This window comes from Poecilia latipinna, unplaced genomic scaffold, assembly GCF_001443285.1.
Source record: "Poecilia latipinna isolate Pla-1442-1.1 unplaced genomic scaffold, P_latipinna-1.0 Scaffold2164, whole genome shotgun sequence".
Classification (NCBI taxonomy): domain Eukaryota; kingdom Metazoa; phylum Chordata; class Actinopteri; order Cyprinodontiformes; family Poeciliidae; genus Poecilia; species Poecilia latipinna.
In genome coordinates, this window is record NW_015114780.1 from 95,242 (window position 1) to 108,681 (window position 13,440).

The 13,440-nt window shown below is 43.8% G+C and overlaps 1 protein-coding gene across 4 annotated transcripts in view; it reads left to right on the top strand.

Moving 5' to 3' along the window:
* The window catches only part of plxnb1b (plexin b1b), a 68,684-nt gene extending 62,355 nt beyond the window's left edge, over window positions 1-6,329 (top strand). For all 4 annotated transcript variants that reach the window (XM_015017586.1, XM_015017589.1, XM_015017588.1 and 1 more), the window contains 11 exons: window positions 523-669; window positions 779-944; window positions 1,886-1,989; window positions 2,067-2,151; window positions 2,244-2,410; window positions 2,556-2,716; window positions 3,572-3,719; window positions 3,807-3,871; window positions 4,031-4,106; window positions 4,186-4,260; window positions 4,813-6,329. In XM_015017586.1, the coding sequence (XP_014873072.1) occupies window positions 523-669; window positions 779-944; window positions 1,886-1,989; window positions 2,067-2,151; window positions 2,244-2,410; window positions 2,556-2,716; window positions 3,572-3,719; window positions 3,807-3,871; window positions 4,031-4,106; window positions 4,186-4,260; window positions 4,813-4,917 (1,299 nt within the window). In that variant the 3' untranslated portion in view covers window positions 4,918-6,329. The remainder of the gene's footprint in view (window positions 1-522; window positions 670-778; window positions 945-1,885; window positions 1,990-2,066; window positions 2,152-2,243; window positions 2,411-2,555; window positions 2,717-3,571; window positions 3,720-3,806; window positions 3,872-4,030; window positions 4,107-4,185; window positions 4,261-4,812) is intronic.
* The last annotated feature ends 7,111 nt before the right edge of the window (window positions 6,330-13,440 follow it).

A 13,440-nucleotide genomic window follows, 5' to 3' on the forward strand; every position in this document is an offset into this window, starting at 1 on the left:
GTCCACTGATTGGTAGATTCATCAACGGAATCCAATACATATTTTAATCAAACTTTTAAACATCATTTTTTAGGGAGTGATAAATAAAAAGGATTTTCAGTTACATGCTTGAGGGGAAAAAAACAGTCATGCCTCTTCCTCCTTTCACTTTACAGTGACGCTCTAGTTTGTTCCCGTCACATTCAACCCCAACTTTTTTAAAGTGGCATTGGGGGTTTTGCAAGGCACTGTATTCTTCATCTGATGAAGACCTAAACGCCTGTTGGTGTGCATGTGTTGCCCTGGCAACCTGTCCCAGGACCCTGTGAGCAGCAGCGGCTTTAGACATCGACTCACTCGGACGTTTAGTTCAGGTTTCTCTCTGTGCTTGTATTCAGGGAGCGGCTGAAAGCGAACCAGAACCTTAACAGCTTGTCCTTGTCTGGGCCCTTCACTCTCTCCTCCAGAGTGTGTTTGGCCAATACTAATATCTTTGTGTGTGTGTGTGTGTGTGTGTGTGTGTGTGTGTGTGTGTGTGTGTAGGACTCTGCTGGCGAGTCTCTGTACATGCTGTTCAAGGCCATAAAACACCAGGTAGATAAAGGGCCGGTGGACGCCGTAACTCGCAAGGCCAAGTACACTCTGAATGATAACCGTCTGCTGCGGGAGGACGTGGAGTACAAGACCCTGGTGAGAACGAGCTCTGTCATCCTGGGGAACATTCCCATGACCTTCAGCAGGTTGAAGGATTCTTCCCCGCCCCTTCTCCTCCCCGCCCTCATTGCTTCTTGGCCTCCAGACGCTGAACGTGTTGGTGCAGGGTGGAGGAGTAAGTGAGACCCAACCGCTGCCCTCCAAAGTGCTCGACTGTGATACCATCACCCAGGTGAAGGAAAAGCTCCTGGATCAGGTGTACAAGAGCACCTCCTTCTCCCATCGGCCACACGCCGACTCCCTGGACCTGGGTGAGTATCCACACACACACACACACACACAGACACACACACACACACGAACAGCTGGCCCCTTCGCCCTGAACACATCTGCTGCTTCCGTCCAACAGTATCTGGGGAAGAATAAGCAGAAGTTCAATTTCTATGGTCACACAATTTCAAACTATTGAGCTGTGGCGCCCCCTACAGCAAGAGTAACATAATTGCGTTACATGATCAGTGCCTGTCCAGTCACTCTTTTTCTGCGCCTTTTGTTTCTGCTGCTGCTGCTGTTCTCTCACAGAGTTTTTATTGATTCCAGTTTGCTATGAAAAGTGAGCAAGTAAAATGGAATCGAGCCCTAATTTACAGTCCGGATCTCAAAGGCAGATAAGATGATACATGACTGTTCGGAAACAATTTATTTGCACATCTGGAAGTGGCACAAGTCTGAAACAATCTGACCTGGGCTGTTCAGACCGCCTGAAAAAGTCAGATATGGGTCACATTTACCCCTGAACAGCCATCACTATATCGCCCCCTGTAGCTGAGTAGCAGCAGCACACCTCACTCTCCAGCAGCTGTGAGATCTCAGTGTTCGTCCACTGACCTCAGTCACACTGTCAACTGGTTGATGAGTTTTATAAATATGATACATTTCATGATAAAAAGTCTAATGAAAGATTCTTCTGATATCTGCATCGGTAACTCTGGGTGCTGCCATGTTTTTTTTTCTTTACTGATGTCTTTAATTTACCTTTAACTGATATCACGGTCTTAGTGTAGAAACTAGCAGCAATACACAAAAAGGCATCCCGTCACTCCAAACACACCCAGCGGTTGACTGGTGAACTTGGTTCATCTTGGCGTATTTAATGGCAGCTTTATTAATGAATAGAAATAAAACAATGTTTATGCTGATATTGCATTTGAGGGACAGTTGAGTATAACGACACCCTGCTGCTCCTGTTCAGAGTGGAGGTCTGGCGTTGCGGGCCACCTCATCCTATCGGACGAGGACCTGACATCTGTGGTGCAGGGCAGCTGGAAGCGCCTCAACACCCTGCAGCACTACAAGGTGACGCCCCCTCGGCCAGAGCTGCCCTGTTGAGCCGACCGAACGGAAGCCCTAACCGCCGCTGTGTGTCGTTCCAGGTCCCCGATGGTGCAACGGTGGCACTGGTGCCGCGACACACCAAAAACATTCACCATGACAACCATGATTACATCGCTGGAGAGAGTGAGATCCTTTGGCAGAAATCATGTGGGTGATGGAGCAGCAGCTGCTGCAGCGGCGCTCTGCTCATCACTGGCATCCCGTTGTGTGAACAGAGACTCCCATGCTGGAGGATGCAGACGAGGGTGGTGTGAAGCTGTGGCACCTGGTGAAGGCCAGCGAGGAGCCGGAGCTTCCTAAACATCGCCGAGGGAGCTTAAGGGAGCGGGAGCGGGCCAAGGCCATCCCTGAGATCTACCTCACCCGCCTGCTCTCCATGAAGGTACACACACTCTTTGGGGCAATGGCGGTATTTCATCCTGCAGTCTGTGGGATCACCGCTTCAATTCCCGCTCCGTCCCATTACCCTTATATACGATGATCTGGTTTGATTTTGAATCTGTTTGTCCCTCCTTTGTGTCTGTCAGGGGACGTTACAGAAGTTTGTGGACGATCTGTTCACAGTGATCCTCAGCACCAGCCGTCCCGTCCCGCTAGCCGTCAAATATTTCTTTGACCTGCTGGACGACCAGGCGGGACAGCACAGCATCACTGACCCGGAGACCATCCACATATGGAAGACCAACAGGTAGGCGGCGGAAACGGCCAGGTGGGATCTAAAAACCCGAGCCAACAGGTACAGGAACAGTCTGTGGTGTTGAAGTTGTTCCAGAGAAAAGAAAGCTCATCTTAAAAGTGAAGTCAGAGATGGAACCTGGTTGTGTTATTGGCTGTTGATTTAGATTGGAGCTGACCTTAGCTGACCCCAGAGTTTAACCTGCTAGCGAAGGAAATGTGCTCAAACCTCCCAGTGACAAAAGAGACACACAACACCGACTACTTACTGATCTGAACCACGATAACTGCTAAGACAGTTTGACATTTTATCTCCATGATCATCTGGTGTTTGTTTTAAAGCCCTTTTTAACTACAGGTCTGAACTTTAACAGAGCCACATGTTAGCACCATTACCTGCACAATAAGCTGCAACATCAGCTGATGGTGCAAAGAAGGATTCTTCATAAAATCAATAAAATTATGGACCAATTATGGTCTCTTCAGTCAGAGGCTTCTTCAGATTCACTGTGACACAGACTGCTACAGGAAATCTTTCCTGCCAACAGTCATCACAATCTACAATAACTCTTTGAAGTGTTGAATTAATATGAGTTACAACAACCTTTAATTTCCCTGTGTGATCAATAAAGTATTTTTGAATTTGAATCAGCTGCACCATGAGCTGCAATATAAGTTAAACACATTTTGACACTTTACCCTAATATTCAAGTAACTTTCATCGTTTGATATAATGTTGGAATAATTCCCTCTTTGAACATGAGTTTATTTCCCCTGTACAGACGAAGGTCAAGAAGAAAGAGGTCAGCCGGGGCTCTCAGCTGCACCTGCAGTAAACCGATCTGTGTGCCGTTCTGTTTCTCTCCAGCCTCCCTCTGCGTTTCTGGATCAACATCATTAAGAACCCTCAGTTCATCTTTGACGTCCAGGTGTCGGACCACGTGGACGCCGTCCTCTCAGTGATCGCTCAGACCTTCATGGACTCCTGCACCATCGCTGACCACAAGCTGGGGCGGGTGAGGCATCGCTCCTCTTTCACTCTTCCACTTCAGATGCTTCCTGGATGTGGATGTGATTGTTTCTCTCTCTCTCTTGTGGAACAGGATTCTCCCATCAACAAGCTGCTGTATGCCAGAGACATTCCTCGCTACAAACAGATGGTGGAAAGGTTTGCTCCACTTTAGCTCGCAGCTCCCTCCTTAAAAACTGCTTCAGATAGATCAGGATGGAAAGGAATATTCCTTACGAATGAAATTCTAAACTACTCCAGTCAAACTTGGATTTGGTACGTAGTTTGAGTTGATGTCATGATGCTGCTTTGCTGCAGGTACTACGCTGACATCAGGCAGACGATATCAGCCAGCGACCAGGAGATGAACTCGGCGCTGGCCGAGCTGTCCAGGGTGAGTGGAGCCTCACTTCCTCTCCCGCAGGATGGCAGGCTGCTCGGCGCCGACTCACCTGAAAGGCTTTGTGTTTCAGAATTACTCCGGAGAGCTGAACTACCTGGTGGCACTGCACGAGCTCTACAAATACATCAACAAGTACTACGACCAGGTGCATCTCACACCCAGACCCACACAGCTGAGAATGAGCTTCTGCTCAGGAAAACGCTTCGTTTAAGATAAAAAAACTACATTTTAATGAAAAGCATGTTTCATACCTGCTCAGATTTTTTTGTATTTTTTTTTTCCAAAAGCTACTTTCACTTGACAAAACAAATCTCATCGGAACCAGAGATTGTAATTCATCCCATCCGTTTCTGCTTCTATGTCACATCTAAATCTAAATTTTGGTATTTTAAGGATGAAAATTATAATTCATTTCAGTAACAAAAAATAATAAAATCAAGCCAACATTTTTTTTTTTTTTTTACAAATCAGTTTCCTTCAATTTAAAAAAAAAAATAATAATAATAAACTTATGAAACTTTAACAAACACTGCAGCTGTGTGTCTGGTGAATTTTTGATTAAAACATGTTTGTTCTTCATTCAGTGGGCAGAAAATCCAGAGATTTGAAGTTATTCCGCTGAGCTGATCAACCTAGTCTGGGGTCGCCCTGCTCCCAGACGGAGTGTCACTAACCGTTTCCCCTCTTGTCTCGGCAGATCATTACAGCTCTGGAGGAGGACACGACAGCCCAGAAGATGCAGCTGGGCTACCGGCTGCAGCAGATAGCTGCTGCTGTGGAAAACAAAGTTACCGACCTGTGACAGGGGAGACATCATGATGGTGTTGGTGCTCTCTGCAGCGTCTTCACTCCAACTACTCCAGGAGTCCTGAGTAGAAACAGGACAAAAAAAAATTATATATAAAATGGACAACAGAAGACACCTGGGCAGATGGAAGCAGGAGCGGTCTGCTGTCACTGGACTGAGGTTTTTACATTTTTCATTCTGTTGAGGTCAAGCCATGAAGAGAAGAACCTGATCTGATCTGAAGACTGATCACATGGAATGTGTTGTTACTTTCTCCAGAGTCAGTTTAAGGACACAGCTCTTATTCTTTCTGTGCTTGTTGCTGCTGTATGGTCGAGTGTGTGTGTGTGTATGTGTGTGTGGGCATGTTTTCCTGTTTGTAAACTGTGTCATTTCGAGTTTAATGGTATGAAGTGCTGGAAGCAACACATTGGATCTTAATATAAAAGCTACTTTACTTTGAGAACTTACCTTAAGTTGTATTTTATATCAAGAAGTGAAAACAAAGCCTCAGTCTGACATCCCACATAATCAAACATCAGTAGAATAAGTTGCTACCGCTCTACCTCAGCCCTCTGAGCTGCATCAGTGATGTTCACTTTGTGCTTTTCAGCTGCTTCCATCTACTAAGTGCAGCAGCACTGCCCAGATGTGCCCTCAGAACCAGCTTCAAACACACACACATTCTACACATTTCTGTTTTTTTATTTTATTTTTTTTTAAAGTTTTGTAGAATCATTTTAAACAAAACCCTCTTTTTTGTTTGTTTGTACACCTCTAGGTGTTCTTTTTTACGGTTTAACTTTAGTTTTTAATTGTGACTCACTTTGTTTGACTGGATCATCTATCAGAGGCAGAACTCCTCTATAGATCCTGTCTGTGCATTTCCTGTAGTGAGCGGCACTTTTTCATACTCTGACATTTTATATTTTCAGTAAATACTCAGATCAGTAGGGGTCAGATTTGTTGTTCTTAGTTAATGGCAGCTGCTGTACAGGATACTCATTAAAATATTTATTCAACAAGATGCCAACGTCACTGCTGATCTGATCACAGCTGGCTCGGAAAGAAGCCAGAATCCAAAATAAAGTGAATGAACAGCATTTTTTTTTCTCAGCTGTACTTTGCAACACTTTGTACTATGACTGATCTCATCAGAAAGCAGCTGGCAGGCCTCTAGTGACATTCCCAGACAACTTCTGTTTATCACTGCTCAGACAGAGTGAAGCTCACTGGTACCGACCCGATGGAGGACTAACTGTTAGACACATTCAGCGATGTAGAGCAGGCTCTGCAAGGAGCAGTTTTAATGTTTCACATTTTGTGTTGCTGTTGTTGTACATATTGATCCGAAATGTAACCATAGTGATTTAACCTGTTGATTGAGACAAAATGTCCACAGATATAATAAAGTATTCCTAAAATAATGATCAGATTTCTTTTTTGAAAGTATCATTCACTTCCAGTGCAGTTTAACTGCAACCAATAAGTTGCTGCAGGTGAACTTCCGACAGGAAAAATGTCTCCACAAACAGGAAGTCAATTCTCTCTCTGGAAGGCCGTCAACTCAAAGCAGAGGTGCTACACATCCAACTAGACAAGGAGTTCCCAGAGCAAATAAAAATCCATCTTTACATCCTTGTCCCTTAGTGGGGTCAGGAGGTGTGCTGGTGCCTCTCCAGCTAACGTTCCGGGCGAGAGGCGGGGTTCACCCTGGACAGGTCGCCAGTCTGTCACAGGGCAACACAGAGACGCACAGAACCAACAACCATGCATACACACACTCACACCTAGGGGCAATTTGGAGAGGCCAATTAACCTGACAGTCATGTTTTTGGACTGTGGTAGGAAACCGGAGTACCCGGAGAAAACCCAGTTCTCTCCCTGGTTTAACGCACCTGGATCAAATGATGGCTCATTAGAGGCCTAAGAAGAATACTGAAATGGTTGTTACTACCACTCGGGAGAGAAGTAAAACATCCAGGATGCCGGCCCTCGAGGACTGACTTTGGACACCCCTGCTTTAGGTCTTCTGCATAAAAAGAGAAAGATCTTGAGGAGACTAGATGAGAAGTCTAAATGCTTTCAAGTAAATATAACTAATAAATTGTATTAGTTATTACCCCAAGTCTCATTAAAAACACTTGAACAAATTGTGAACAGATTCGAACGTACTAGAATAGATTTCTTACCACTAGATGTCACTGTGGCGTTTCTTCCATAACCCCAGATGTGGTCTCTGGAATCTGCCAGGAGGACAAAACTTGTTTGGTTCCTTGAGATGAGTAGGTATCACCACAAGAGGGAGCTAGTCTTCCACTTTGCTGTAGAAGAGAACATAGGTGATGATGAGGTGCAGAGCGGTATGAAAATATAATGTTTAGTACCGTGGAGATCTGGCTTTACGTGGACGAAGTTAAATAAATTGAAAGTGTGGAATACTTCAACAGTACGTCCTGCTGTTTTGTGTTAGAGCGGCTAACCACCGCTGCTACCTCCATCTCCAACCTCTCGCCACACCGTCATAAGCTGTAGACCTTTTCGCACCGCAGGGTCCTGCCTGGCCCGGCCCGGCTCGGTTCGACCCGGTCCGATTGGTGCTATGGCCCTGGTCGTTTTGCATCGAGCAGGATACGTCACGTAAATCGACCCGTTGCTAAAGCTACCGAGGCGATCTCCCCAGCAACCGCAGAACAGTTTTCTTCTTGGGTCTCCCGTCCCGTTTTTTCTGTATGCGCTCATGAAAGCTGAGGGAAACATTTACCTCAGCTTTACATTTAATAAAAAACAAACAAACAAAAAAATCTCATCTGAATGTCGTCTCTGTGCTGGACTCGCGAACAGCTGAACGACCGGTGCTGCAGGCGGGATTTCCCGGCTGGAGCGATGCGAGATGCGGAAATCCCCTCGTTCACAGCCTAAACGACTTCTGATCGGTTAATTGGAGAAATGTTATTTACATTTATCATTAAAATCTTTGGCTGAAGAGGCGAATGTAATCGCAGTGTAGGGTACGAATAGATTATGAGGGGAATTTATTGATGCAGCATATTGAAATGACAGCCATCGAGAATGTCAAGCGCTCATCTGATCCAGAAATCTGGTCTTTGTCCCGTCCCCACAGCCAATGAACCAATCAACAACAGCTAACTCCAAACCGGCCTGGTCTGGCCGGCCCGATTGGAACCGCAGCTCTCGGGGTTCCAGGGAGCCGGGCGGTACTGGGCTGGAAGTGCTAATGCAAAAACGGTCGGTCCGAGTCCAGCTGTGCAGTGCGAAAGGGGCTTATGAGAGACGGAGATGTTCCGTGGGTGGCTGCATGCTGTCATCCATGAGGTGATAAATGCCAAAATAAAGGGATAGAAGCCAGATGGCTCGAGAGACACGCAGGCTCATAAATTAATGGAGAAGACCGACACTGGACATGCAGTACAGACAGGAAGCAGGTACGCCAACATTAGCTAAAATGCTAAAGTTAGCTAAATGCTCTCACGAGCGTGTTTGTTTATCGGTGGCACGTTGAGTTAACGTTGTTGACTTAACTCTATTCAGTATGTAAACAATAGTGTATAAGCTCAAATTGAAAATGCTGTCGGTAGCATGTGTGGTATCACAATCGTGTTGAACGATAAAATTAATAAAAACAAAAGTTACAATAAAATTAATAATGTTAGTTAAAAAAATAACAGTTACGATATAGCTAATGGCTTAAAAAAAGGCTAGAAATAAAACAATAATAAAGGTTATGAAATTATCAATTAACTTAGTGAAAGCGAAAAGTTATGATGAAATTGATAGAACAATAAAATTAAAAATACAATGATAAAAATAAAAATAATTGATAAAAATAACTATGCAAATAAAAAAAATTATTGAATTTATTAATCTGTATTTCATAAAGCTTACACAATGTTATCAGAATAATTGAGCATTGTGAATTACCTTGTAACTGGAAAATATGTCCCGATCTGTGTAACTTAAAGTTTTCGTAACTTATTTTTCCACATTGTCCTTCCAATAAATGCTTACACTGAGCAAATAAATATATTGGCATAGACAAAAAAAATCATTTAAAATGCAATACAATCTCCATTTTGAACATTTGTTGTGTGCAGTTCCGTTTGCACAGAGTTGAAATGGAACGTTCAACATCAAAAGAAACTGACAACAGAGGTGATGACATCACTCTCTAATACATCATAGGCCTCTTTGAAAAAAATACCTTTGACAAACAGACCTTTCATAACTCTTCACACATTCTGTTGAGAGAGATCCCTTTTGAGAGAGTTCGTTGAATTTTGACAGAATCAACAGACAAGTCGATCTCAGCCGAGAATTAAACATGCAGCAACAGGAGATTAGGACTGATTTGGAAGCTTTTGAGGCAAAACTTTCATGGGAAGACATGGTCGAACTTAACATCCAAGTTGACTATGATGCCATTATTTTCCCCATGGATAGTAATGCAGGAACATCTTCTGCCATATTTGAGATTTCCCCCTCCGGGGGAGCCCAGCAGGTAACGTCTTCTGCCGGATTAAAGATTTCCCCCTCAGGGGAAGCACAACAGGTTACATCTGGTGGATTAGAGATTTCCCCATCAGGCGAAGCACAACAGGTAACATCTGCTGGATTAAAGATTTCCCCGTCAGGGGAATCACAACAGGTAACATCTACTGGATTAGAGATTTCCCCCTCAGGGGAAGCACAAAAGGTTACATCTTCCGGATTAGAGATTTCCCCGTCAGGGGAAGCACAAAAGGTTACATCTTCCGGATTAGAGATTTCCCCGTCAGGGGAAGCACAACAGGTAACATCTGACGGATTAGAGATTTCCCCGTCAGGGGAAGCACAACAGGTTACATCTTCTGCCAGATTAGAGATTTCTCCGTCAGGGGAAGCACAACATGTTACATCTTCTGCTGGATTAGAGAATTCTATCTCAGTAGAAGACCACCAGGATTCAAATTCCTTTGCTGACCCATTGCTGGTCAACTCAGTGCAAATCCACCAAACATGCAACCCATTTCCAGTTTTCCTTCCTATTCCTTCAACCAGTCTGGTGCCAGGCTCATACCACTCACATCAGCATTTCCAGTGTGGTTACTCAAACAGGGAGTTGACACAGGCTTTTTCTAGATATGAAGCCCCCGACTGTCCACAAGCCAAGCGGAGTAGAAACCCCAACAATATCTCAGCATTTAACCACTATTCTAAGTACATTGAACAGGCTACCAAACATATCACCAGTCTCACGAAGCAGGTGGACGACCTTAAGAAGCACCTCCAACGTAAAACTTTTGATCTTGATGAGGAGAGAGAACAAAGAATCAGAGTTCAAGTAGAATGCACAGCCTACCTGAAAAAGATCATGGAACTGGAGGAAACTTTAGAGAATGAACGCCACACGAAAGCCAAATGTGAACAGAAAGAGGAGGAGCAAGAAAGATCCGTTGCGGAGGACATTCCCAAAGCAGCAGTTTATGAGGACCTTCTTAATGAGCTCAATTTCCTAAAGAAGCAAGCTGAAAAACATGACTTGAACAATGCAATGCTGGAAGAAGCTTTGGTAGAAGAACGCCAACTAAGACTGAAATATGAGGACAAGCTCAAGAATTACCTTGAACTTGACACCAAATGCAAGGAACAGGAGAAAAAAATCCAATCTATGCAACGTTACATTGTAAATCTGACTGTAGAGCTTAACCTTGCTTCAAAAGATGACGATTACAAAGTTCCCTTTCGAAAACAATCCTCTAATCGATCAGAGGTCTCCACGCCATCAGAGGTCTCCATGAAATCACAGCTCTCCTCCCCATTAGAGGTCTCCATGCCATCAGAGGCCTCGACACAATTACACGAGTCCATCGTAACAAGCCACCATGCAAACACACGACTTCATACAATTAGTGGCTCCCAGCAACAGAAAGGCCACCACCCAAATGGAAGCTTGAATGGAAACAAAAGAATTCCACCTTACAGAGGCCCCCAAGGAAACCCAGTGTTTAACGCAAACCAAGGTTTCTATCCAAACCCAAGCCACTATTCAAACCCAGGCCATCACCCAAACCCACGGCGGTATCCAAACTCAGGCCCATATGTAAACCCAGGCCTATACCCAAATACAGGCTTCAATAGAAACAGAAGACATCCCACTAAATAGAGCTAAATACCTGTGAGGTGCAAAGTAACAACAATGAACATTAAAAAAAAAAAAAAATATTAACAACACATACACACACACGCACACACACACACGCACACACAAGTTTCTTTCTATATTTTATTGTCCTATATCTTGTCTTTTGAACTTTATATCACAACTGTCATAAATAAGCTTTTCAGACTAACACAGTATCCCTTAAAACATGCAACATCTACATCATGCTAAAAAGTACGTTAAACCTGCAACTACTTTTCTTGGTAAGCTGCAGGCTGCACGGTGGCACAGTAGTTAGCAATGTTGCCTTAAAGCAAAAAGGTTCCAGGCTCGAAAACCAACCTGGGTCCTTTCTGCAAGGAGATCACATGTTCTCCCCGTGCACATGTGGGTTCTCTCCGGGTACTCCAGCTTTCCCCCACAGTCCAAAAACATAGCAGGTCACATGATAAATTAATTGGTCTACCTGCTCGATTGATAGTGTTACCAGATAGATATGCATTCTAACTGGCTTTGATGTTTAATGTTCATCATAACTATCACGGCAGATAGCTATGATGTGACAATCTATAATGACTGATAGCTACATAGCTAGGATGGATGGATGGATAGCAATAACCTATCCATCCATGCACTGATAGCTCGACTGATCAATCACACTAGTTGCTATCTATTGTATCCATTTGTCTTTCAGATATGTAGATACAACATGTGAGTACTGGAGGTAGATACGACAGGTGCGTCCCGAAGGTAGGTACAACCGGTAGTCTTGGGAGGTTGGTACCAGAGGTAGGTACGACAGGTGTGTACCGGAGGTAGGTACAGGAGGTAGGTACCAGAGGTAGGTTTGGCAGGTAGGTACCAAAGGTATATACGACAGGTGGGTACAGGAAGGTATGTATGATAGGCGGGTACCGGAGGTAGGTAAACTTTCAGACATGTCCTGGTGGCCAGTCTATCAGTCAAACCTCTCACTGCAGAGCAGAAGAAGACAGAGGCTGATTTCTTTGTTGACGAAAATAAGATCAGGCCCTAAGATCTGCTTCACACGTAAGTATCGGCCAATCACGATCCCCAAAAATTAAGGAAATTGGCGCCCAGAAATCAACTGGCCGATAAATGTATCTTATATTATACATGCATAGGATATAATGTAAACAGCACTATCAGAGTATCAATAAGAATAAGTTATAGCAGGTGTGTGAATGATTTAATCGTCTAACTGTTGATTTCAGCAATCCACATTGTTAGCAGAAATAGAGGGCCCCAAAACCAAAGTTTGCTTAGGGCCCCATGGAGGCTTGGGCCAGTTTTTCCCATTGTGTATATATATACCTGTGTTACAGAGGTGTTGACCCTGTACAGTTTTGAAATACATATTCTTTCCATCTTGGTTCCACCCTGCCAGCTTTATTTCTCTATCGCTGTCTTTTTCTTGCCTGCCATTTTTACTTTTGGCCTAGATTTGTGTTGGAGAGCGTGACTCATTCATGGCCTGGTCAGTGCCCGAGGGTCAACACTACCATTAGGAATTTTATGAGGTGCAGAGACTCATAAAATTCTGACCCATTGACAGCCTTTCATTTAGTGCTGTAAGCATACCCTCATATGTTTTCCATCCTCTACGTGACTTGAGTTGTTATATAATCCAAAAAAAAGCACAGAAGAAGAGATAAAAAATTTTTTCACCATCTGAACCATCATTCAACCCAACAAGAAAACTAACTATGGTTTAGTTTATGTAACAACAAAGAAAATAATAAGAAGGCCTGTCATGATAACACATTATGCTGGACGATAAATTGTCCCAGATGTTATTCAGTTAAATGAGAATATCATTCTTGAGACCATTTTCAAGTAATATCATGGTAATGGCATAACTATGCAAGAACACATTCTCAAAAACCAATAAACTTGAAATTCTAATGAACTTTTAACACTGAAACGGGAAGAGATTTTATGTCTTCCATTTTAAACAAATGAACACCACAAAAGAAATAAATAAAATGAATTATGAAGTCTATACACAAAATTGTCCTTCAAAAAAGAGCTTAGTTGAGACCAAAGCACCAGACTGAAGACTTCTGTCATCCAGTTTTTGGTAGAAAGAGAGAAAAGAGAAAAATTAACATGGAAATGATTGAGCTTGTTTCAATTTAACATGTGGGACAGGCCTAATAGTAAGCATCTTTGCATCATTGGTGCCATTTACTTGCTGTGACGGCCCCTGCTGAGTGTGCTATGTGGCCGGTAAACTGTCTGTCCCATAGGTTCTTGATTGTGGGAGGCGCTTTTTTATCACGTGGCCACCTGGGTGAATATAAGGAGCCGTTCTTCAGCCTCTGGAGGCCGAGGCAAGTAGTGCAGACCCAAGATCC